This window comes from Rhinolophus hipposideros (genome assembly GCF_964194185.1).
Source record: "Rhinolophus hipposideros genome assembly, chromosome: 7".
NCBI classification, from domain to species: Eukaryota; Metazoa; Chordata; class Mammalia; order Chiroptera; family Rhinolophidae; genus Rhinolophus; species Rhinolophus hipposideros.
The window spans coordinates 51,258,436-51,285,268 of NC_138053.1; the positions used below are offsets into that span (position 1 = coordinate 51,258,436).

General features: G+C 39.8%; 1 protein-coding gene across 4 annotated transcripts in view; it reads right to left on the bottom strand.

Annotated features, from left to right (window-relative positions):
- Positions 1 to 26,833, bottom strand: part of PDE8B (phosphodiesterase 8B) — a 239,584-nt gene that overhangs the window by 108,401 nt on the left and 104,350 nt on the right. For 2 of the 4 annotated variants that reach the window (XM_081053191.1, XM_081053189.1), the window contains exon 2: positions 2,582 to 2,638. The exons of 1 other annotated variant lie outside the window; for it this stretch is intronic. In XM_081053191.1, coding sequence (XP_080909317.1) covers positions 2,582 to 2,638 — 57 coding nt within the window. Of the gene's footprint in view, positions 1 to 2,581; positions 2,642 to 26,833 lie in introns of all 4 variants that reach the window. One more of the 4 variants, XM_081053192.1, reaches the window with a different exon arrangement.

Below are 26,833 nucleotides of genomic sequence, written 5' to 3' on the forward strand. Positions count from 1 at the left end.
ACAATTAGGCAACTAAAATAAGATAAAAGAAAGGAAGAAGTTTTCCTTTCTGACCTCAAAAAGGAAGAAGTTTTGACACGATCTTGTATACTGAAAATCCTAAGGAATCTATAAAAAACTAAAAGCTAGTAAGGTTGAGGAATATAAGATCAATATATAAAAATAAATTGTATTTCTATACATTAGCAATAAACAACCTAAAAATAAAATTAAGGAAACAATTCCAATTGCCATAGCATCAAAAAGATTGACATTTCAGGAATAAATTTAACAAAATATGAAAGACACACACTGAGAACAACAAAACATTGCTGAAAGAAGTTAAAGAAAATCTAAACAAATGGAAAGACACGTTATGTTTATGGATTGGAAGACAAAATTGTTAACGTAGTAATAATCCCAAAATTGATGTACAGGTTTATTGCAAAATCCCAGCTGCTCCCCCCACCCCAAATTAACAAACCGGTCCTAAAATTCACGTGAAGACGCAAGGGAGAAAGAGAGGCAAAATAATCTTGAAAAATAAGAAGATGGGGGACTCATACTTCAAAGCTATAGCAATCAAGACAGCGTGGTACTGACATACTTGTATGGCAGACATGTCAGTGGAACAGAATTTACAATCCAAAAATAAACCCTCACAATGAAGACCAGTTGAATTTTGACAAACGTGCCAATACAATTCAACAGGAAAAGAATATTTTTTTAACAAAAGCTGCTGGGACAACCAGATATCCACATGAAAAAGAATGAAACCGTACCTCACACCATATATACAAAAACTAACTCAAAATGGATCAGAGAGCTAACTCACAAAACTCTTAGAAGAAAATAGAGTAAATCTTTGACCTTAGATCAGGCAATAGATTCTTAGATATGACACCAAATGATGTTAAATAAAGAAAAATTCCAGAATGATGCCTACAGCCTGATACCTTTCAACTAAAGCTTAAAATATTCAAACCAAAAATATTATGAATGGATGCATACATGTGTAGAATATACATATGTAGACTATAAAAATATCATAATCAATCTTCAAATAGTGATTTAGGGAGGAAGGGAAGGAGGGCAAAGGGATAAATAAAGGCTTAAACAGTATCTGTACTCTTTTGTTTCTGAAAAAAACTCAGACAAATAGGATATACTGTTAATATTTGACAACAGTGGGCATGGGTATACACATGCACCTTTATGAATATTTGAAATACTTTGCAATTTGACAAATTACATTTTTAAAAGAATAAGTCATCCTTATCATGAGCATTCATTGCCAATAAGCACAGGGCAAAAAATGAAAGTAAATTAAACCAACTGATGTAAAACTGCACTAATCTCAAGAAACGTTCTGGAAATTGTTTGGGGAATATTGTTATAAAATCCGTGGTCATTGCCTTCATTCAAAATGGACTACAAAGTACGTGCGCCCAGAATGATTACTGGAATTTTCCATTTGTTTGTATTCTATACAGACAGTTGTGGCTTATGTTTATTTTAGTGATTTTTTTTCTCTCTCTCTGCTCCTAAATTTGTTTTCATCAAATTTTCCCAAGCTTAAAACTCTTCCTTTTGTTTTTTCCCTTCCCCTAGATTTGCATTTCCTTTTCTAAGCAATGGTAAAACATTATTTTATTTTCCATTTGCTCATAAATCAAACAGTACTCTTCTTTAGGGTTGTTTTTTTTCCCCCTTCATTTTCATCTATCTATGTGTTGGTTGGTTTGCTTACATCTTTTCTGCATCCTCACTCATCCCAAGTGTCAGGCAAGCTTCCTCAGGAGGCCTCCCTGGATGATGTATATGCAGATGATGTATAATAATATCCTTTTATTATTTAAAAGGATAAAAACCCTTTCACACATATTTTTCCAAAGGGGCCACAGGGAGCTGGAGGGGCTGTAGGGAAGACACACTGTTTCCTCGGTGTTGCAGAGCCCAGAAGGCTGCATGGCTCAAGTCACACAGGACAAGAAAGGGGAGCCTTTTGTCATTTTCTCTTCCCAGCCAACAACAACAGTTATCATTTCCTGAGCACTTTCCACTGCCAGGCAGTCTTCTAGGTACTCCATGCTATTCCATTTCACTCACAATTCCCTATGGGAGGGGCATTAGCATCTCCACTTTACAGGTGGGCCCCTGGGTGGGGAAATGAAGCAATGCATGCAAGGGCACACAACTGGTTAAAGGCAGAGCCAGGATTCACACAGGGCTGTGGCTCGTGGCAAAGCCCTGCCCTCTACCACACACGCTCCTTCCCCTTCCGGCTGCAGCAGGATGTGGAACAGACTAGATTTTTGGTGGAAGAGTTGTCCTCCCTCACAGATCACCATGCAATCTACCTATTAGGTTTATACTCAAGATGGGGCAATATTTAAGTCACCTGGAAAGCAATTTGATTCCTCAAGTATGACGTTAATAAAAGCAAGCATTTACACACACACGTATGTATACACTATTATGTACAGGCGTGTACGTAGGGGCAAAGATGGCTGACTGCTGTAGTAACAGAATGGCCCCTCAGACAGAGCTCACATGACCATGTGCTGGGGAAATGAGGCCCTACTGAGTAATGGAGGCGTACCTGAATAGGATCTTGCGTCAGTCTCATGGGCCCAATGCGTACCTCCGCGGAAGAAACCTGCTAAACAAAGGACAGTACATGAGATGTGTCACATCTGAAACGACAAGAATTGTCAACATTCCTCCTTGCACAGGATATTACATATGCCACTTTGCAGACGCTACATAAAAGGATCCAATTGATTGACCTGGAGACAGTTTACAAAGCACCATGTACAGTACCATCCTGGTTTTGTAAAAGAATACACACATTTATATGCACTGAAAATGTCTGGGAGGCTATCTCCTCAAATGCTAAGAGATGGGATTTCAGGTTATTTTTACTGTAAGTGCCTGGACTTTTCCACAATAAGCATGTACTGTTTTATGGGAGAAAACAACTCCATTCAATAATTGCACACTGAGCACCTACTATGTGCTGGGCACCATACTGGGCTGTTATCCTGGAATTTCCAAAGAGTAAAAATTTCTCTCAAATGTGGAAGCCAAAGCATTTCTATGGTTTAAGAGCTGTAAATAGCTTACTCTCACCCATGCTTATCATGAATACATTATTCATTTTAGTTGTACCTCTTCAAATAAACACATCATGACCACAAGAGGCTAAACTGTACCCCACAACTCCAGGAATGAGCTTAGGTGTTCACTGGCCAACACCATCTAACTGCCTTTGGCTGTAATAACCAAGCCAACAAATGTGTGCATTTTTAATTACTTTACTTGGATTTCTAAAAATGACTTTTCTCTAGACAATTAGATTGAAGGTCTTGGCCTCTCCTCCATGGATCCTATTTTCTTTTTTTCTCAGAGGCTGTAGGCATTTGGCCAGAACTTGGAAGCTTATCCTGCATTCAAAACACTATGTTGACCCCTGTCAGTCAGATGGGGCACCTTCAGCAAACGTCGGGATTTACAGGACCAGAGACACCTCACTGACCCAAGCTGCCAGAGGAGGCTTTATTTAAACAACAAACAGGAAAAGCAGTGTTTTCTTTCTACTTTTGAAAGCTAAAAATTACCTTTCTCCTTTCTTCACCTTTCCCCATGTTTGACTCCCAGTGGTGTGATTCTTCTCCAAAACATCATAAGTTGCTGATACTCTTTTTCTCTGTAAGGTTGATTCCCCGCCCAACCACCCCCATGTTCCCCTCCCCCCCAAACCACACTCAAGCATCATCTGTGAAGAAATAACACTGGGGGCTTTGGCCTCTCACCAAACCAGGCAGCAGAAAACATGGAGAGCCTTCTGATGACACCCATCAGAGGCTCCTCGGCCTCTGTGATTGGTTCTCGGGGAACCTGCTCTGCTTGGCAAGGCAGCCTCTCAACAGTGGGTTCTTCGAGCAGGCTTGGCACAACTTAAACCAACTCGGGGCCTCGTGTCCCTAAGCCCGTGCACCAATGAATAATTCTTCAGGTAAAAGTGACACACTCAAATTGAGTGTGTACCTCTCATGCTTGTTTTCTTAAGCAATGTCCTGCAAGATCTTTTTGCCGATACCAGCACCCAATGCAATACAGCCCCAAGACTAATTCCACTGGGGGAGGACCGTCCCCAGCCTCCTGCGTCACTAGGCTCTTGCCCCCCACCCAGCTCTATTTTAAAAGCAGTTTTTATTGTCTGAAACAGATACTCTCCATCAAAAGCAGTACAGCTGCCAGAATTTTACTAAAACTTAAAGATTAAGAAGTGAAACCAATTAGGTACAGTAAGGTAGATTTGATTGATAATCTGGGATATCTTTTCACTCTCCCTCTCATCTCTCTTGGATTCACTGCATCTACCACACACAGAAGCCTCCCCTCCAACAAGGCCACCTGTTAATGGTTTCTCCAGCAAAACGGGCTCCCAAAGGGGTTGTCCAGGGGTTAGAAAATAAACAAATGAAATAATAAATCAATAAAAGCTTAAAAGGTATAGAATAAAAAGAGACTCTCTTTGGAAGGCTGGGACTGGGGGAAGGACCCCTGCTAGAGGGAACAGAGTCCAAAAAACAATCATAATTCACTCCTAACTGATACATTCTTATAGACTTTGGAAGAAGCCAATATGTGCACAAAGTAGTTACACAGGCCATCTCCAACTCTGCCAGGAGGACATGTGATGACCATGTGAGCACTTCCTAAGTTCCGCTCTGTCCTGAGCATTGTCACTTTCACACAAGGGACCTCAATGGCAGACAGGCAATGGACGCCGAGTTACAACACGGAGTTTGAAAAGCAACACTCAGTCTAAAAGATATTCTTTTCCTGCCAAAAGACAAGAAAGAGCCTATAACTTTCTCCCACAGCCACAAGAGTTCACTGCCTGCATCCAGCATTTTAACCGCTACCTGACTGAGCTTAGCAGGAAGCTACCACCTGAGGCAGAGCCCAGGAGAGGAACCCCGTGGCTGGCGGACCCGTCTAAGACCCCTGCCTCTCCCATCTCTCCCCAACTCCTCCCCGCCCCAATTCCAACCTCCACTGCCAGCATGGGGCCTTCGTTTTCCAGCTCCTCTAGTCCTGACCCACACTTTGCTTCTTGTCTCTTCGCTTGCCTTTTCCTTCTTAGTCTGTGCTTCCGGTCATCTGACCTTGGCTTCTGTGTCTAAGAGAGGACAACTATTCCCACAGAATCCCACAGCTTCCCCTCACTGGCTCTGAGGGCTAGCACGAGGCAGTGACCATCAGAGAAAAATCTGCAGCAGGTATATTCACAGACAGCAGTCAGCAGAGTTCTGTTTCTGACCCAGGCGTCTTACTGCCTGCATTTCACCAATTTGTAAGAGCAATTATGAACAGAAACAGGAGACCATTTACTGATGTCTGTGTAGCCAAGTAAAGATCCTTTATTTCACGGAGTGAACTTTGAGCAACTGCAGACGCACAGATCCTCCATTAGTATATTAGCTGTGATTCCAGGAAGTGACCAATTTTGCCAAGGACACAGAAGTAAGAAAGGGGTGGGTCAGAGGTAATACAATTCCAGGTCCTGAGAGGAGAGGAGGATGAGACGACAGTGTGAAGAGAGGCAAGCTTCCTAGCCACTCTGACCACACGGCTTCACCAGCAGCCTAATGAGGAAAGACTGCGGACTGACTGCAGTTTTAACGGTCCAACATTTATAACGTGTCAAATATTTGTGTGTACCTGGTAACATACGCACATGCTTATATACACGTAGCAGGGTCACCAGTTCACATTCAGATGAACTGGCTCTTTGGGGTGGGGTGGGGGAAGAGTCCTATTTTGTAGCATTTGCTGATTCTATGGTGTCAGTGTTTTCACCTTAGCTGATCTCAAGCTAGCAACACAGGTCCCTGAAACAATTGGGAATATATTTTTTCATTTAGAGAGGGTCTATGAGTGGCAAACTCATTCGGTCTGTTGATCTGCAAATGCCTATCACTTTTGTTTGATTGTTTAGCAAGATACAGAATTCTGGTTGATAGACATTTTCCCTCCGACTTTGAAGTTGAGAGAAAGGACATAATACTTCTGGTTTTGAAGGTAGAGAGATCAAGGAAGGTGAAGATGAGTAGGTCATGAAAAATAGGAGGATGAAGAGACTGGGTCAGGGGGAAAGACATTTCAAGCATATGGAACAACGTAAGCAAAGGCATGGAAGCAAGAATGCAAAGGTACAATGGGGAAAAACAAGATCTAGAGAAGACGGATTAGAGAGTGTGAAAGTGAAGCCTGGGAGGGTTGGGGTGAGTTCCTTAGAGGAGACTGGAAAGGAACGCCCTTTTTATTCTTTAGCACCAACCACCATGCAGGTTTCTGAACAGAAGATGAACGGCATCAGATTTATGACTTGGCGAGGAAAAAAACAAATCAAACGTTTGGTTTACCTACTCTCTAACTAGACAATAACAGATTTAGCAAAACCAAAACAAAGGCACTGCCGTGAGTGGGAACTACAGCAGAGAAAGCAAGGTGGGGAAATACATCTCTCAATGATCAAGAAAAAAATTACCAAAAAAAATCCCATGCAGCTTGGCCTTATTTCAATGGAGAGGGATCTCCAAAAAGAAAACTAGCTGGGGCAGGGCAGGCAGATGAAAGAGACAGACTCTTGGGAGGAATCAAGGTGATTCAGGTTGGCTCGTTCACCTGTCACTGCACCACGTTCTCTGGAGGTGGCTGCCACAGCTCTCAGTAGTTTCAGCTTCAGGAATTCTGTTAAATTACCTGAAGCCAAGTTTCAGAGCTTCTCTCAAAAAGAAGGAAGTGAGAATTCAGGAAGAAAAGTGGTTGACCTGGAAAGCCCTTCCTACCCATGTGCTCAGCACGGCTTCCTGGTCCCCAGTGGCCTGCTCATCTGCCCCCATTCTCCCAAGGCTCTTCCGACCCAGCTGCCCCGAGGCAGAAGGAATGATTCTCTCTCCTCTGGGGCACTCCCCCTGCACCTCACAGCCCTGACTTCATGACTCATTTAAATACCTGTCCCTCTGGTAAAATTGTGAGTTTCTTGAGGACACAGACTCTTTTTCACAATCTTCTCCCCAGCATCTAGATGATGCTCAAAAACTGCTGGTGCTCAATACGTCGATGGTTCTCAGTAAATAAATGGAATTGAATTAAGTTGTCTAAGCTCACACAGATTTTAATAACAGAGTCAGGACTGAGACTTCGTTTTTCCCCGACTCCCAGGGCACTGCTCTTTCATTATGCTCCAAAATGTAGAGAATTCTGACTATACTACCCACCTTTCTGTTATGGGTTTCTGGATTCCATTCTGATTTGGTAAAACAGATGATCCAATCCCTGACAGTCCTGCTCATGTCCTGGTAGTCAGTCTGTCCTGCTGCTCACAGGGCTGCCAGCAGAACCAGGAAGGAAAAGGGAGGGTGTGCGCGTGTGTGCCTGGGGAAGGGAGGGCTTCCATAATTTCCACCTTCCAACAAGCTCAGAGTCTAAATCTTCCCCACTTCAATGACTTGTCCTTTGCAATCCCTTCCTCCCCATCACCTGCAGAAGTTAATGTCTATGCACAGGCACACACACACACAGCTCACGGAAAACCTAACTTCATAAGAGGGGAACTCCAGGGTAAAGATCATTTTTAACTTATAAAAGGGACCAGGTGTGGGCTCAGGAATGGGCCTTTTTAAATGCCCTTAATCAACTCTGCCTGCTGCCCTGCTGGCTCTAACTTTAAAATAATATTTCTCTCAAGGTATCCCCTGTCCACCCTCTATTCCCAGGCCAAATGTCTTTCTTTATTCCTCTGAGCTCTGGGTAAGCAAAGGTGGTATTTGACTTTTGCCTTTGTAATGGACCCATGCCTGCCTTCCGGCTTCCTCTTTGAGGCGCCTCAGCACTGACCACGAGGCTGGATGTCACTGGTTCATCCTGGTCTCCACTTCCCAGGCCCATTGCCTTCAGCGCATACAGAATGCTTCCTCTGTCTCTTCTCAGCCACGGGGATGAACCAGTGACGTCCGATGGGCCTGGTTCATCATAAGCGCTGGTTAGCTCTGCTCTCTCCCCATCCTCAAGCCCTCACCTTGCTTTGATTCCAGCCACTCTCCAGCACCTCCTGGCAACTCTGCTGCCCGGGCCCTTTCAGTGCCCAACAGGTGGTCCTGAACCTCCCCTCGCCCACCTGCTTGCAACTCTCCAATCCAGAAGTTCTCATATTAGAAGTACTTAGAGAACTCTGAAAATGTATCAATGCCTGCACCGGATCTCAAACCAAGAGAATCAGAATATCTAAGGATGGGGCCCGGGCATTAGCATTTTTAAAATCTCCTCAGGAGCATCCAGGGTTGAGAATCACTAGTCTATTCTTCTGAGTAGACATGTCTGTTAACATCACACTCTATTACATATTACTTTATTCAATAAATATCAATGGAGCAACTAACTTAGTGGAAGGCACCAAAACCCACCCAGACTCAGCTGCCATACCTGAATCCAGACACCCATGGGTTTGGTTTTTTCCCATATATCCCCTCCAAAAACATAAGATTATCACTTAGGCAAGAGAAAGATACAGTCCTTCACAGTTGATGAATTATTCCCCCAAAACAGTATCCCTAAATTAGAATAAAAATAAATAAAAGATTTCTTTTGTTTTTATTGTTTTGTTATACACATACACAGATATATATAAGATGTGATCACAAAATATGGTGCATGTTTAAATAAAAAAAATTTATTACAGTAAAAGACACATTGCCATTAATCCCCCTCACTTCGAACACACTTATCCCATCGTTCTTGCCACTTGCAGAAGCAGTTCTGGAAGTCCTCGTTCGTGAGTGTCTTTAGTTGCGCTGTTGTGGCTGCCTCGATGTCCTGAATCGATTCAAAATGTTTACCTTTCGTGGTCATTTTGACTTTGGAGAAGAGTCAAAAGAAATTGCACGGTGCCAGATTCGATGAATAAGGTGGATGAGACACATTGTAATGTTTTTGTTTAACAGAAATTGCATACCAGAAGCAATGTGTGATATGAAGAATCACAAAATATGATGAATGCTGCTGCTGAGTGCTGGTATACGGCAATTTCTGTCAAATAAAAACATTACGGTGTGCCCTCATCCACTTATTCACTGGATCTGGTACCGTGTGACTTCTGGCTCTTCCCCAAAGTCAAAATGATTCAGGACATCGAGGCAGCCATGACAGTGCAACTAAAGACACTCATGAAAGAGGACTTCCAGAACTGCTTCAGAAAGTGGCAAGAATGATGGGAGAAGTGTGTTCAAAGCGAGGGGGAGTATCTTGAGGGGGACTAATGGCAATGTGTCTTTTACTGTAATTTTTTTTTTTACTTGAACATTCACCGTATTGTTTGATCACACCTTGCATATGAGTATATATGATTGCTCAGAGTCATGAGATACTCACAGTGGGTGACATACCTACCAGTTTTGTGTTTTATGCTCTGCTACTTAAAATATTACATTAATTTGGCAGCATGATGCTGTATCACATAAATACAAACATACAAATATCTACTCATCAAAATACACAACCATAAAAAACCAATTTGGCTTTAAAGTTTAAAATTTCTATTCACCAAAAACTAAAGCAAAAGCATAAAAACACTCTTTTAAAAAGAGAAGATAGGTGACAGCTCAAGAAATGATATTTAAAATATGGGAAACCAACAAGTATTAGTAACCAGAACATATAAGAAAGCCTTTAAAAATGTCAATAAAAAGACAGCCAAAAATAAAGTTGGGCAAAAGATTTGAAAAATTCACAGAAGAGGTAATACAAGTATGAAGGAATGCTCAATCTTCAGTAATTAGGAAAACAAAAACTTTAAATTACAATGAGACACTGTGTCACGCCCAGTGAAATAAACAGAATGGTAGAATTAGGAAGTCAAACACTAGCCAGCATGGGCAAGAATGAGTTCCCACAGGAACTCATACATTGCTGGTGGGTGTGTAAATTGGTTCAGCCACTTTGAAAAACATTTTGGGGATTCCCAGTAATGATGAAGAAGTACATATGCTACAATCCACCTCTTATGTGAGAGTTTCTCTAGGGTAAATAAGGAGGCATTTATAAGAATATCTGGAGGAGATGTATAACCAAAATTTGGAAACAGCCTAATTCACAAGCCATTCACATCCATCACCAAAATAACCAATATATCGAGGAATAGTCATACATGTATTTAAAACAATACTGAATATAGTTTAGGAATATATTGTAATACATGGTTATGAATTCCCAATTGAAGCAAGTGGTCCTGCTAGTGGAGAGGGGGGTGTATTGAGGGAAGGACATACCAGAGGCTTCAACTACTGATGATGTATTTTTTTAAGCAGTGAGTAGTGAGTACATAGGTGTTCACTGAATTATACTTTCTAGTTTGTTGTATATCTTAATTAATGCAAAATGAAATTTAAATGTATTTCATTGTATTGCAAAAGTCTATTTTCTATTTTGGGGTTAACATTAATTGAGCTGTAGCCACTCTATAAATATTCTACGTACACTTTTTTTTTCTAGTAAAGTCTTTATTTGGTAAAATAAGGTGCTGTATTTGAAATCCCACAGAATGTGGATAGAGTTTCCCTGAAACTTGGTAAACTGGCATCCTAGAAAACTGGCCTGGGACTCGGGAGACTCTGCTCAAGACAAGTAACTGTTCTGCTGGGGGTTGATGGATCCCCCACGTACATCATCTCATGTAATGGTCGTCGCAATCCCACTTCTTTATGAAGAAGTTAAAGCTCCAGAGAGGTTAAGTAACTGACCCGAGAGGCTGGAGTTCAGATTTAAGCCCAGATTCGGCTTACTTGGAAGGCCATTCTCTTATTTATATAGTCACTAATATCTCGACTGGTTCCAGAAAGGTCTTCAGATGATATACAAACAGACTTTAAGTAAAAGTTTTAAAAATAACTTGTAAGTAAGAAGTGAAAGATCTAGCTCAGAAATAATGAGCATAGGAAAGATGAAGCAAGTGAGAAGATCAGTATGTATGCTTGTCACAGCCAGTTCAGCCTGCTGCCAGTGAAAGCTGGGAGAACCCACCCATGCACTAGACTAGACAAGAGACGGGCTTTCCGGCTCTGTGGTGTACAATGCACCGCCCCCATGCCCTCTCCTCCATTCCCTAGTCACTGTCGGTGACAAAGGTGTTCTTTCTTAAGGAATACTGCTACAACATTCCATGAGCCTTACAGGACAAGGGGCAGAGAGGATGATATACCTCACTGTGCCCAGAAAACACTGCAGTGGGAAAAGAGAGGTCATCCACTGGTTAGCACTGAAGTGGCAATTAAGAAGCAACGCAGAAGACATCTGGATGCCAGCAGATTCAAACACAGAAAATGCAGCCAGCACAATCAAATGGAGAAGCCACCCCTCCCCACAAATATCAGGTGAAAGAGAACTATTTAAACAATATAGTCATTTCATCTACAGACATGAGAAAAGAACTCATCTTGATACTGATTATGGGTTAAAATGGAAATAAAAAAAATGATCTAGAATACAATCCATAAAAGGGCAAGTGCCTGAAGATGGTTACCATAAGGAAGCCTCAGAGAGAATTTGCTTTAGAGGGAAAAAAAAACCCTAACTGCATCTCATTATGATTATGTCCAAAGGCTTCACATCACACATGCAGTGCAGGATCAAGGCATGAGACTTTCACAAATGTAACAATTCAGCCAGTGTCACTGGGCCCAGTGTGTGTAAACATAACACTATTCCCAGATTCCCAAGGTCAAACCCAGACTCTGACTTAGCAGAGGAATTTAAAGGCAACCGCAAAACGTGACATCCTTCAACTAACTTCCTTCCTTTTATTAGGAGTATTACTGATAATAGATATTTCTGGATGACTTCAAATATTTAAAATTACAGTGTATAATAGAGGACAAGCAAAGAGCAGTTGATTTCTGATTATTCAGGAGGCAATTATCCAGATGGTGGAAAAAACCAAGCATTCCTGATGCTCTCCCATCCTGCTACATGCTGCTCCTTAACATTAAATGAAGATGGGAGAAAGTGGGGAGGGATGATATTGAAGTCAAGTCAATTCTGCTGCACAGCCAGCAGTTCTGGTAAATAGATTTGTTGGGCAAGGAGACAGAAACCATCTGCTAAAAAGTGAGTTTGAGATTTCCTGTGGATTTCAATTATCCATGCTGCCTCTGCCCTCAATTTTATCATTGATAAGCTAGAGTTGCCTGAGAGAACCGATAGCTAACTGTCTTCTCTGCTTGGCTCCAGGAAAATCTCATACTAGGTCTCCGGTGACCCTAAAGCAACTCTGGCTTTTTGGCCACATCTACTACTGCACCAAAACTTCAACCACACTCCCTTTCCTGCCGCCAGTACGCCACATGCGTGCAAGGGAAGTGTAACCGTCAATCCCCGAGTCCGTGGACATCACGGGTAACGAGTCAGCTTTGAGAACTGATTCCCATTTAAAAACTAACCCATTTCAACAAATCCATTTAAAAGTAACTTGTGAGAAGGAATCTGCACATGCAAATGCCCACCTTTTCGAAAAGAATTTTACTTACTGGGCAAATACAATGATTTCCAAACAGTATTTGTCAAAAGCACAGTTCACATCCTAAAAATGTTAGACCTAAGTGAAGCACTGTACAACAAAAGCCGCAGCATTTATAGACGCTCAGCATACACATGACAGCCTCCCGAGACCAGCAGGGCTTACGCTGGGAAGACATCCGCACGGCCCTGAGACCCTCCTCTTTACCTAGCAAAGGCCCCACTGTGCCTTGGCCCTCTGGCTCCATCAGCGCTTACCTCAAAAGGCAATGTGACAACATTACCACCTAATTTCTTCTTTTTAAAACGTATTATTTGTTACGATTTATGGAAGAGAATAGGGAAGAATCGTGAGGGTGGAAGCAGCCTCTTTACAGGCATGTGACTGAGCTGAGGAAGGGCTCCCATGGCAGCACCCTCCTTTCTCCCAGAAACCCAGACAATTACAAAGGGTACAGAATAAATGTGTCCACTACTGGAGAAAAAATAAATAGAAAACTCCCAAGCACGGCAAAAGATTAAGTGCCAAACATCCGTCTTCTCTTCAACCAAGGTACATTTCTTTAAAAGGGGGTCCAAACTCACAGCTCTCTGAGATCCACTTGCATCTGCCTCTTCTCTTGGCCAGAGAACAGGCTGGATTGCATAATCCTGTCCAGGAATGGAAGTGCAAGGCTCCCTTTTATTCTCGCTCTAAAGCTCATCCACTTGCTCATTCTGATGAGCCTTAGGCGCTCCCCTTTCCATACTCAAGGCATTAAAATACCTTCAGCAGAGCACAGTGCTCTGCAATCAATTCAGTGAAGGAGGTAAGTGATATGCCAGAGGTACCTACAGGGTGCTATGGGAACTCAGGCAAGATGCATTTCGCTCCATCTGGGAATTTACACAAGCTTCTAGGAAATTCCCAGAGCTCAATGATGAAGGAGGAGTGATAATGAGCCAGTGAAGACAAGGGAAGGGGCATTTTATGCCTACGTACGTACGAAATACCATGAGGACTGGCAAAGAACAGAGTTTCTGGGGACAACCACAAGCAAAGTGGGTCTGTGGATAGGGATGATGAGGCTCAAAAGGGAGGAGGGAGCCAGGCCACAGGTCATGGTCTTGCCCTGGTGAGAATCTTGGGCTTGATTTGGATTTTGGAATCTTGGGCTTCTTCCCCTTTGTTTTCACTGCTTGTCAAAAGAAGAAACATATAACCAGGTTTTTGCTCATAAACATCTTGATACCATGTTCGAATGAACACAACACCATGGAAAGTAGAGTGAAATGGAGAGAAATAAATCTTTGTAACACGACCAAACCGCCAGATTAAGTCTTGGCCAAAGCATTTTCTACCTCTGGACTTTTCAGTTATGTGAGCCAACAAATTGCCTTCTATTGCTTAAGTAATAAAATTGCAAGGCTGAATAAGCTTTTCTGTGCTCAACACAGAAAGAATCCCAATGGAAACAAATGACTTCCTCTTATTAATGTTAGAAAGAGACCTGATAATATATATCCTTTGGATGGAGAATAGGCCACATAAGTTACATATGTAACGGTGTGTAGCTTCCCAAAAAGAGGGATATGAAATAATCACAACCCAGACAACTAGACTCAAGACCAACACCTGAGCAGAGGAGATATGGCATTCCAACGGAGGGATAATAGAGCTACTTTTCACAGCTGTCTTTGGGCCAAGAACACTTATGAAATTCCAGGAAAGCCAGATGTCTGAACAGAAGCTAATGCAACCCAAGGTCTCACATACCAACAATTAGTCTTTAAGCCACAGCTTTTCCAGTTATTTAGGCTGTCAGAAGATTTCTCAGACAGGTTCAAGGGAAACTCATTCCCTGATTTCTGACAAATTCATACAATTTGTCTCAGGGTTTTATATCTGAAGGTCAGTTTGGCTGGATATAGAATAATTGGCTCATTTTTTCTTTTCTAGATTATCTTTAACATGTTTCTTTATAGTCTCCTGGCTTTAAGCATTACTATCAAGATTTGACACCAATATGATTTTACTTCCTTTGAATATAACTTTGTCTTTTTGCCTGGATACCCCAAAATATATTTTGTTTTCTTTAAGGGCAATTATGTTACTAGAATATGTATTGGTGTTGTCCATTCTGAATCAATTTTCCCAGCACATAATATACTCTTTCTGTAGGTGGGTTCCAGTCTTCTTCCAGGAAGGTTTTCTGTGATTTATTTTTAAATATATGCTCTATTCCACTCACTTTGTTTTCAGAGAAAAATATACATGTGGATCTCCTTTGCCTATCTTTCATAACTGTCACTTTCTCTAAATCTTTCCCTTTTCACTTGTTTTTTCTTATTTTTCTCCAACTTCTATTTCCCTTGCAGTGCTTTCTGCAGCGTTTATACATTGTTATATTTCTTCCAGTTTGATCTTCATTTCTTAGGGGTTTTTTTGCTTTTATTTATACTTCTTTTCTGAGTTATCACTCTTTTTCATATACTTCTGTTGTCTAAGCATTTAATCTGGTTTTCTAATTCAGATTCATTCTGTTCTTTCAAAGCTTTTAATCATTTTCTTTCTTTCTTTTAGTTCATTTTGAAATATTAGGTGGCAGTGTCTCCTTTGTTTTGGGGGCATGTTTTTCCCATGTGACCCCACTGTCTGCCAGTTGGAGCCTGCCCTCCATTTTTGGTTGTTGTTCTCAAATCACCTCACCAAGCCCTCCACTCCTCATAGGACTGCCCCCCTTGGGACAAGTGCTTAGGGCCAATGTCTGGGCTCCCCAGCCCTCGGACCACCAGAAGCCCTTCTGTCTTCCAACCACTTCTTAATGCAGAGCTCCTTGTTTCTGTTAGTGGTTTGGCCCCAACAGCTCATATTTTGGAGTTCACAGACCTACTCTGATACTTAGTTTTGTAAAAAATGCTGCTTGTGAGGTGTCTGCTTCGCTAACATTATTGCTCTATTTTTCTGATGATGTTTTAGGGGATGAAAAATGATGTCATAAAAGCAGGATCCATTAAAAATTTTTTAAGTTGAACTTTATCAAAACTAACAACTCCTGCTTTTAAAAGAGACTGTGAAAAGAAGGAAAAGACAAGCAACAGATAAGGAGACAAATATTTTCAAATACATATCTGCTAAAGGACTTGTATCTAAAATATACAAACACCCTAACACTCAACAATAAGAAAAAAAAAAACCAACCCAATTGAAAAATGGGGCAAAAATCTGGACAGAAACCTCACCAAAGAAGGTATACAGATGGCAACAGCACATGCAAAGATGCTCAGCATCATCTGTCATTAGGGAATTACAAATTAAAACAATGGGATACCACTGCACACTTATTAGAATGGTTAAAATCTGAAAAACTGACAATGCCAATTGCTGACAAGGATGCAGAGCAATGCTTTTTCAAAAGAACAGAAACAAAAGCACTTAAGAATAAATTCTTTCACTCAAACATTCCTTTAACACATACTTACTGAACACCTAATGTATTCCAGTCACCAGGGAAACAGTTGCTCACTGCTATGCAAGCTAATAAATGGGTTGATTTGGATTTGAACTCAGACTATCTGACTTCAGAAACTGTGCTTTCACATACGATATTACACACCAGACTACCTGTGTCATCAGGCAGTCTGGCGTGTAATATCAAGAAGATTGAAATAAACGAAATAATATGCTGCCTTTCTGGATGGGATGTCAGTATTAAAAAATGGTGTCTCCCCTTAATTAATCAATATATTAATTACTATAAATATCCTGACACAACTTTTTAAACTTGTAAAATTATTCTCAAATTCACGTAGAGTAACTTCCAGCAACTGGCTAACAAAATTAGGAAGGAAGAGTTGAGAGTATTTTGCTCTGCCAGATGTAACAATTGACTTCAAAGATACACCTACCAAAACAACGTGGTTCTAGCAGACACATCAATGAAAGACAACAGAAAGCTTAGGAACACACACATACTATATATATATATATATATATATATATATATATATATATATATATATACACCATATACACACATATACATACACATACATATATGTATATTTATTTATATATTTATTTATAATTAAATATTATAAATATATAATATATATATATATACACACACATGAGATGTGTGTGTATTTTTTTCCAGTTCCTAGGTTTTCTATTACCTTTCATTGATTTCTCTGCTAGAACCATGCTGTCTTGGAAGTATGACTTCGGCAAACAGGAAAAGTGTCATTTTATATCAGTGGGGAAGAAGTAATAATTCAGTAATTTCAGTAACGATAATTGGTTAACATGTAGAGAAAAATTAAGTTAACTCTATGTATCATAACATATATCCAAATTACTTTCAGATTAAATTTTTAAATGGAAGAAACCCTTGAGAATATTGAAAAAAATATAGGTGAATAATTACATCATTCAAAGGCCTAGAATATCTTACTAAGAATAATATCAAAGACATAAACACTGAAGGAAATGAGCGTTAGATTTTTATTAATAAAAATAAAATATAAAAAAGTAAATAATAAAACTATGAAAATATTTGTAATGAATGATAGAAAAGAAGTTGGCATATTATCAGAGTTTTTGAAAACTCTAATAAGACAATTATAAAAAGGTAAGCATCTCAATTAAACATGGGACAGTAAAGGACCGGCAATTCATGAAACAAACACACAAATAGGCTGTAAAAATTATGCTCAGCTTCTCTGGCAATCCAAAAATGCAAATCCAAGCTAGAATCCACTTCGCTCATCAAATTCCAAAGATTTGACAATAATAGCCCCAGTGCTGTTTGAGGTCTGGGGAAATCAGTGTTTTCCTTGCTGGAGGAAGAGGAAAACTGTCCCAGTGACACCGGGTCCCTTAACACACATCAAATGCCTTCCTGGGGCTTGGTAACTTAAACGGTTAAGATCTTAAAATGTGTTTGAGACTCTTTCAATTGCTGTCCCCCATCCTCTGTTTATATATCTACCATGACATTTATCATGTAATAATTTTGTCACCATAACCACAAACTGTCAGGGGCAGGAGGACCCTAGGAGACAGACGCCAGCTGCCTCCAGCCATGGTCAGAGAACCGGTGGGTGATCAGCTGTGACAGCATGTATCCCAGCACCCAGTGCCCAAATCCACCTGCTACAACCGACACTCACAGATATTTGGTGAGTGGGTGTTTAACTTAATATATCATTTAAAAAGCTGAAAAAGCCCTTGGTAAATGGAAGATTACTCTGTTCCTTGGCACGAAATGCAGGCTGCTAGAGAACTAAAGCTGCCAATGTTGCTGTTCAGTAAAAGGTTTTTAATATAACACCAACTCTGGCATTTCTTTCCCTGTGTATAACTAAGGGGTAATAATACATGCCCCTTGGAGAGGGCAGATGTCAGTTTTGTATTAGTGCTTGGCATCATAGGCAGTTGATAAATGATAGATATTATTAGAATGATCTCTCTTTCATTCTTTTGGAAAATCCTACTGAGTTCCACAATGAGCCAGAAACTAAATAGGTGCCTTATATTTGTAATCTAACTTAATAAGGGGGATCATGACTGCATAAGCTCTTTTTTTTAGCTTGAATCAAAATGTAGCCTCAAAACATTTGACTTGCTTACGTGAAAATACAAGTGTTAACTTCTGGATTAGCTAACTTTACCCTTTCTCTCTCCCCCCAATATCACACAAAAGCAAGAACTGCTTTATGTTCTCACTTGTATTATTACAAAATACTCTTCCAGACACTGAACTCATAGTGAAGGATGGTTTCTAAGAATTTGGGAATTGGGAAGCTCCCAGGGGGTCATTTTCTTTAAGTCTTTCATTTTACAGATTGCCAAATAAGGCCTAAGAGGATATGTGGTGTGCTAAAGGTAATACACAAGTGTGATGTCACATGGGATAAAATCAAGGTCTCCAAGCAGCCAGTCCAGTGACACTTCCACCCTGCCTCACTGTTTCTTTCTGGTAACCATGAAAATGCTTTCCCATTAAAACCAGAAGCATAGAATACCCCATTTTCAGGCCTTGCAAAGAGAAGATATTGGAATAGATTTACATGTGATCAGCTTTATTCCCAATCCCTAACTCATGATTCTGCTATAATTCAATGTAAGGACCTATAAATACATACCATGTGCTTGAGAGAATGGCAGATAAACCACAAAAATTAAAAGCTTTACTAGCAATTCTGGAGGAGATTATTGATTATTTTTAAATGAAAAGGCTAATTATGAGTTTGAAAACTTCCTCAAATGTCTCATTTTATCATTTCCCTTTACATCTTATTTTCCAAAGCCTTTTGAAGAAATCTGACATAATATACACAGCCGTAAAAGAAGACAAATTAAGGATCTCTGAAGCCACTCTACTAAAACTTAGATCTTTCAATGTGGACTTACCTAATAGCCGAAGAAAAACTTAAGTGGCAATGTAAAAATCCAGAGCAGCAAAGGGAAGGGATGAAGGAGGGAAAGGAAAAGTGGGTAGGAGGTGATGTTCCTATCTGATTAGGTAATCAAGAACAATTTTCTATAAGCTAGAAGGATACTCTTGAACTACTGAGACGTCTTACTAAAGCTGAGATGTAGGTCTGGGTCCTTGAGTAATAATAAAAAAGTAATAGGGGCCAGCAAGGTGTAACGGGAAAACTGACTGAGGACCAAAGGCTTATGTTCTGTCCCAACTCATTCATTATCTAGTTGTGCGATCATGGCCAGATCACACCATCACTCTGGTGCAAAATCAGAATTAAATTGTATCAGTGGTGCAAAATCAGAATTAAATTCAGTGCTTCTCCAACTCATCCATAGACGTACCCTAAAAAACAAAGAATAATGAAGGTTGGGGATTGTAGCCTACTTGAAGCCCCAGATTTCTCTGGTCTAAAAGTGTCTCCAATTTAAAAATATTTCACGGAGATTCTACTTCCAGGTTGTTTATGATTCTGAGCAATTTATTGATCCTTTCTGAACCTCAATTTTCTTGGAACAACTCTCTGACAAGAATAACTACAAGTTTGGACAGAATATGTTTTTACAGGCCTCTATTTGAAAGTATTAGAGAGATCACTACATAGTGAGACTTTGTCAGACCGAGATCTGTGGGAGAAAGGAAGGTAAGAAGCAAGAATGTGGCTTTTGGCGTCCATATCCCCTCAAGGCTATTGAAAATTCTGAAAACAGAAGCTGACAAGCTCAGAAGAGCTTTCATACATCTCTCAGAAACAGGACAAAACTGGAGCTCAGGGCCTATCAGGGAGAAAGGACCTTAATAAATACCTTGGGTTTTAAGTTGGGACCCCAATGGGATAGGATTGACCTGGAAATAGACCAACCTTTACATGGGAGATGAAACCCATCTTTGAATCATCTCAATCGCTGATTGAATTATTATCACCTGTCCTTTGCCCAGCTGCCAATAGAAGCAAAAGTAGATTTGACCTAAAGAAATATGCCATCATCTAGAATGTCAAATTATCTCTAAATTTCCTGAAATATACTGTCCAATACACAATAAAAAATAACTAGGTAATAATGAAATTAAAGATTGACCAAAAAGCAAAAAGGGGAAATCATTAAATAGACACGCATGAGATCCAGAGAGTGGAGTTATCATACACAGTGTTTAAAATAACCACGGTCAACATGTTCAAAGATTTAAAAGACAAGGTACAAAATTTTGGCAAAAAACTAGAAACTATGAAAACTAATCAAAGGGAAAATTTTACTACAGGCCTCCTCTGTTATCGTTTCAACAATCTTCACAGCATCATCACCAGGAGCAGACACAGAGACATGAAGTGAGCAAATGCTGTTGGAAAAATGGTGCCGACAGACTTGCTCTATGCAGGGTTACCACAAACCTTCACTGTTTTTTTTAAATGCAATACCTGTGAAGCATAGAAAAGCGAAGTACAATAAACGAGATATGCCTGTACAGAAAAATACAATTAAAAGCAGTCACGAAATGGATGAGTTTCTAAGGATATGAAGCATGGTGAAGAGAGAATTGGGGCCCTGGAGTATATGTCAGAAAAAAAGATCCAGAGTAAAGTGGGACATAGAAGGATGGGAAACACAAGGGGTGTAAGAGACATCTGGGACACAGATGAATGTGTCATGTATATGTAATATCAGTCGTAGCGGGGTAAGAGAGAGAATAGGGCAGAAATAAAATTTAAAGAGAAAATGACTGAGAAGTTTTCAATAGTGAAGAAACAAATCAAGCCACAAATTCAAGAAGTACTATAAACCTAAGAAGAAACAAATACAAAGAAAACACCTACTCGTAGCATAGAAGAATAGCTGAAAGCAAATACAAAGTGAAAAATGTTTTAAAATAGCCATGGAAAAAGACCCATCACTTTAAAGAAGTAGTAATAATAAGATTGACATTTAACTTCTCAACAGAAATAATGGATGTGAAACACAGTGAAATCATACCTTCAAAATGCTGAAATCAGTTATATGCCAACCTAGAACTCTATAACTAGTAAATATATATTCCAAAAACAATAATAAAACAAAACTTTTCCAACAGAGAGAGAGAGAGAGAGAAAGAGAGAGAGAGAGAGATTGAGAGAGAATTTGTCACCAGTAGACTGGCACTAAAGAAAAGAGTAAAGGGAGATTATTTACTCAGAAGGCAAATGATATCAGATGGAAGCTCACAGATGGGCAAATAATGAATATCACTGGAAAAGGTAAATGTATGAGTAAATCTAAATGAATATTCAGTGTAGAAAACAGTAGTGATGTCTTCTTGACTTTTTAAAAAAATAGAGAATTAAAATACACAACCATAAGAGCACAAAATTAATAGGGAAATAACTAAAATTTAAGTATTCTAAGGTCCTTCTAATACCTGGGAGAAGAGTAGAGGTATTAACATTAGACAAATTACAATAATTTGATAATTTCTATTAATTACAAAAATAATATTAAACAAAGTTTATAGCTAACACACTACTAGAATGGGGAGATGGGAAAAGTATTTAAACTAGTAGAAACCAAGAGAGGAAAAATACAAAACATAGGACAGGTGGGGAAAAGAGAAGCAAACAGTAAGATAATAGCATTAAATGTAAATATCTTACGAATGTATTTAATATAAATGAACTAGGTTCCTCTTCCAGTAAGAAAGAGTAAACTCCTAAACCACCAACTCTCTCACTGACAACAATGACAAACTCTAGACAAAAAATGACAACCTGAATTTCTGGAAAGTAAATAAAAGCAGGCAGATTTTGGATGGAAATAGAAAGTTAGAGGAGGAGTCCGCACCTATGAGATTTCCCAATTTTTCAGCTCTGCCTTGAGGACAGGCCACAGCCACAGCATAGCATGGGAAGATCAAACTCTGATAGACAGCTCACCATCAATCTTGCCTAAGGAACCAGAAGATGGAGCCTGGGGCAAAAAGGTTGTTAGACAGTGAAGGGAGAACTCCAGCAAAGAGCGAACCAGAGAGGGGGAAATCTAAACTTTGTCCAAATCTCTGCCTAACCTTGAACCACACATGCATAGGGCAGACTCCAAGCCACCCAGCTAAAGACAAAAAGCTTAACTGAAATTTGAGCTACCAGAGAAACCTTAAATGAGTATTACTAAGTAAGAGAAACCAATCTGAAAAGGCTACATGCGGTACTACATGATTTCCACCTTAGAACATCATGGAAAAGGCAAAACTATGAATGCAGTAAAAAGATCAATGGTGGCCAGGGGTTAGGGAGGAAGACGAGATGAACAGATGGAGCACAAGGCCCTGAAACTATTCTGTATATTATAATGGTGGATACATGCCATTAGACATTTGTCAAACCTATACAATGTACAACAGCAAGTGTGAACCCAACTGTAAACTATGGACTTGAGATAACAATGGGTTTAGGCTGGAAACTAATGTCACTGCAGGTTCATCAATTGGAACGAACGTACCACTCTGGTGCAGGACGTTGATCATGGGGAGGCTATGCATGAGTGGGGGCACGGAATGTATGGGAAATTTCTGTACTTTCTGCTCAACTTTTCTGTGAATCAATTTTTCTTTAGAATTACTCTAAAAACTAAAGTCTATTAAAAAGAAGAAACCACTTCAGTGCTCACTTACGTAATGTAAAAGATATGTCAAAAAAACTTATATTCTCATCAATAATATATCTACACTTTTATTCAAACATATTTAAATTACATGGCATTTAATGAAACTCCTAGTCTGGAGGAATGTATAGTGTATTTGTGTTTTCCTGGTGCTGCAGGCCCAGCTTGGACAGCTCTGAGGCAAGTACCTCTCCACAAAGGAAACCCCAGGGAGCACTCTCTAAGGTCAAAGGAAGCCCCAAGGAGCCCTCTCTAATCTCATAATACATCCCTCTGCTTGGCATTTTAAGGTTCCATTGATGGGAATTCATAACAGCCTTCTCCAGGAAGCCTTGTGAGGAAGTGCAGCTCTGCTATCCCATCTGGCACATCCTGCCAAATCTGGCTACTGCCTCAGGCCACCAGGCAGAGAGTTCTCGATTCCCAGATTTCCTGAGTCCATGGACATTGCTCCACCAGGACTCAGAATTCTGTCAGAGAAGATGACTCACAGCCTAATACCCTTTCCCAAAACTCCAGCTGCTGCTGTACCAGCATCTACCCTGTGTGTGCTGCCGGCACTGCCTCCTAAATGGAAACAGAAGGCCCCAGAGGGTACCAGGGCCACCAGAAAGAAGGGAACTACAGTAGCATCATAGGCTCCAGTGGGATTAAAAGGACATAACATCAAGAACATCAAGAGGACAAAATATATTATAAAATAAAAGTGACTGACATGAAAATAGCACCTCCTGCTCAAGTTACACCCCACATTTTGTAAATGTAATAAAATTATCCTGTTTACAATCAAATCATCAAAGCATTGGAAATTTAGAATTAAGCAAGTTTATTTTTTTGGTAGTATCCCCACTGAATCTAAATTCCCTCTTCTTATTTATACACACTCATCAGAACTCCACATAATCACCAGTACTTAGTGAAATGTGACATAAAAATATCCTTATGGATGGAACCAAAACACTTTAAGAAAGCAATTAAAATGATTTCACAAGCTGTTGTATATTCATTTCATTTCAGAAGTTTATAGTAATTAACATACTAAACCAAGTCCTGCTGCAACCAGGAGGAATAGGAGCCACAAAGCTTCCCCAAAGAGTAAATGAACTTGGGGCATTTTTTGGAATACTGACTTAAATTAAACTAGTATCGGAATGAGATAAATTAAAATGATAAAGACTGATTTTATACTATAGTTTCAGTGTTAGCATTAATATGCGAAACTACCCACTGAAATATTTGAAAAATTATCTCCCTTTGAAATATCATGGAGTCTTTTTAAAATAATTTTTTATTTTTCAATTATAGTTGACATACAATATTATATTAGTTTCAGGTGTACAGCATAGTGATTAGATTTTTATATAACTTAAGAGGTGATCACCCCAATAAATCTAGTACCCATCTGATACCATGTACAGTTATTACAATATTATTGACTATATTCCCTATGCTATACTTTACATGCCCATGACTATTTTGGAACTACCAATTTGTACTTCTTAGTCTATTCCCCTTTTCACTCATCCCCACAACACCCCTCCCACCTGGCAACCCTCAAAATGTTCTCTGTATCTATGAGTTTTTCTATTTTGTTTGTTTGTTTATTTTGTTCTTCAGTTTCCACATCTAAGTGAAATAATAGGGTGTTTGTCTTTCTCTGACTTATTTCACTTAGCGTAATAACCTCTAGGTCCATTCATGTTGTTGGATATGGCAAGATTTCATTCTTTTATGGCTGAGTAATATTCCATTGCACACATGTACCACTTCTTTATTCATTCATCATGAACACCCAGGCTGCCTCCATATCCTGCCTATTGTAAACAATGCTGCAATGAACATATGCATGCACATGTCCCTTCAAAGTATGGTATGTGTTTTGAGTTTCTTCAGATAAATACTCAGAAGTGGAATTGCTGGGTCCTTCTTTGTCTCTGGTTATAGCCTTTGCTTTAAAGTCTATTTTGTCTGGTATAAGTATTGCAACCCCAGGTTTTTGTTCTTTTTTTTTCCTTTTCTTCCATTTTCATGAAATATATTTTCCCATCCCTTTACTTTCAGTCTATGTGTGGTTTTCAATTTTAAATGAGTCTCTTGTAGGCAGCATATATAAGGGGCTTATTTTCTTATCCATTCAGCAACCCTATATTTTGATTGGAGCATTTAATCCATTTACAGTTAAAGTAGTTGTTGATAGACATGTAGTTATTGCCATTTGTTATTCACATTTTTGAGCTTTATCTTTTTCTTAAAGAAATCCCTTTAACATTTCTTATAATAGTGTTTGGTGGTAATAACCTCCTTTAACTTTTTCTTGTCTGTCCTTTGATTCTAAATGATAGCTTTGTTGGGTAAAGTAATCTTGTTTGTACTCCTTGTTTTTCATCATTTTGAATATTTCTTGCCAATCCCTTCTAGCCTGTAAAGCTTCTGTTGAAAAATCAGCTAACAGTCTTAATGAGAGCTCCGTTGTAGGTAACTAACTGCTTTCCTCTTGATGCTTTTAAGATTCTTTCTTTGGAATTTTAATTATGATGTGTGTTGGTGTAGGCCTCTTTGGGTTCATCTTGTTTGGGACTCTCTGCACTTTCTGGGCTTATATATTTATTTCTTTCACCAGGTTAGGGAAGTTTTCCATCATTTCTCCAAATAGATTTCAATTCCTTGCTCTCTCTCCTCTCCTTCAGGTACCCCTATGATGCAAATTTTGGTATGCTTGATGTTGTCCCAGAGTCCTCTTAAAGTATCCTCATTGTTTTGGGTTCTTTTTTCTTTATGCTGTTCTGATTTGGTATTTTCTGCTACCTTATCATCTAAATTGCTGATTCGATCCTCTGCTTCATCTAATCTACTGTTGAATCCCTCTAATGTGTTCTTTCAGTTATTGTATTCTTCATTTCTGACTGTTTCTTTTTTATGTTTCCTAGCTCCATTTTTATGTTTCATATCTCTTTGTTGAATTTCTCACTGAGCTCATTGAGTATTCCTATAACCAGCGTTTTGAATTCTACATCTAGTAGATTGCTTGTCTCCATTTTGTTTAGTTCTTTTTCTGGAGCTTTGTTCTGTTCTTTCATTTGAGACATGTTTCTTTGTCTCCCCATTTTGGCTGCCTCCCTTTATTTGTTTTTATGTATTAGGTAGAGATGCTATGTTTCCCAGTATTAGTAGAGTGGCCTCATGTAGTACTCTGTTTCCCCAAAAAATAAGACCTAGTCAGACAATCAGCTATAATGTGTCTTTTGGAGCAAAAATTAATATAAGACCTGGTCTTATCTTACTATAATATAAGACCCAGTTTTATATAATATAATGTGATAATATAATATAATATAAAATAATATAATATAATACTGGGTCTTATTAATTTTTGCTCCAAAAGACGCATTAGAGCTGATTGTCCAGCTAGGTTTTATTTTCAAGGAAACAAGGTAGGTGTCCTGTGGGGCCCGGACCAGTAGCCCAGTCTCCCCGGTTACCTCAGCGAGGTGTATCCCCTGTGTGGGTTGTGTGTGTCCTCCTGTTGTAGTTGAGTGTTGGTTGCTGTTTGCACATCATTGGGAGGGACTGACCATCTGGCTGATTGGTTGTGAGCACTGGCTATGACTACAGTGGAGTAGCTGTTATGCAGGGGCTGACCCTACGGCACAGGATTAGATTTAGCAGGGCTCTGGTGCCTGTCCAGTCTACCCTTTGGGTGTGTTGTCTGTGGAAACAGCTGGGTGGTGCTCCAGCTCAAGAGCCTCCTGGAATGAGTGACAAAGTAATCTTCAGATGGCTGCCACCCACGTTGGGCTTGGAGGTGCCATGAAAAGGCTAAGCTGAGAACCAAGGTCAGCGGCCACTAGTGCCAGGCTTAGGGCTGCTTAATAAGAGGTATGGGGCACACTGAGGCCAGAAGCTTTTTGTCTGGGTTTGTGAACCTTGGAGAGATTTTAGAAAAGTTTGCAGCATAAGCCAAGACTGGCCACTTGTATGGAAAAGCCACTGGAAGAGGCTTGGGTGGGCCTGCAGGATGGGTGGAGTAGGGTCTCAGGGAATTTCCAGGGCAGGGTGAACGGTGTTAGCAAGGTTGATGGAGACTCAGATATGGCATCCGCCTAAGTCTGCAAGCTGGGAGAGGGGATAGCTCACAAAGAAACTATGGCTTCTGCTGGCACTTCTGTCTGGGAGAAAGCT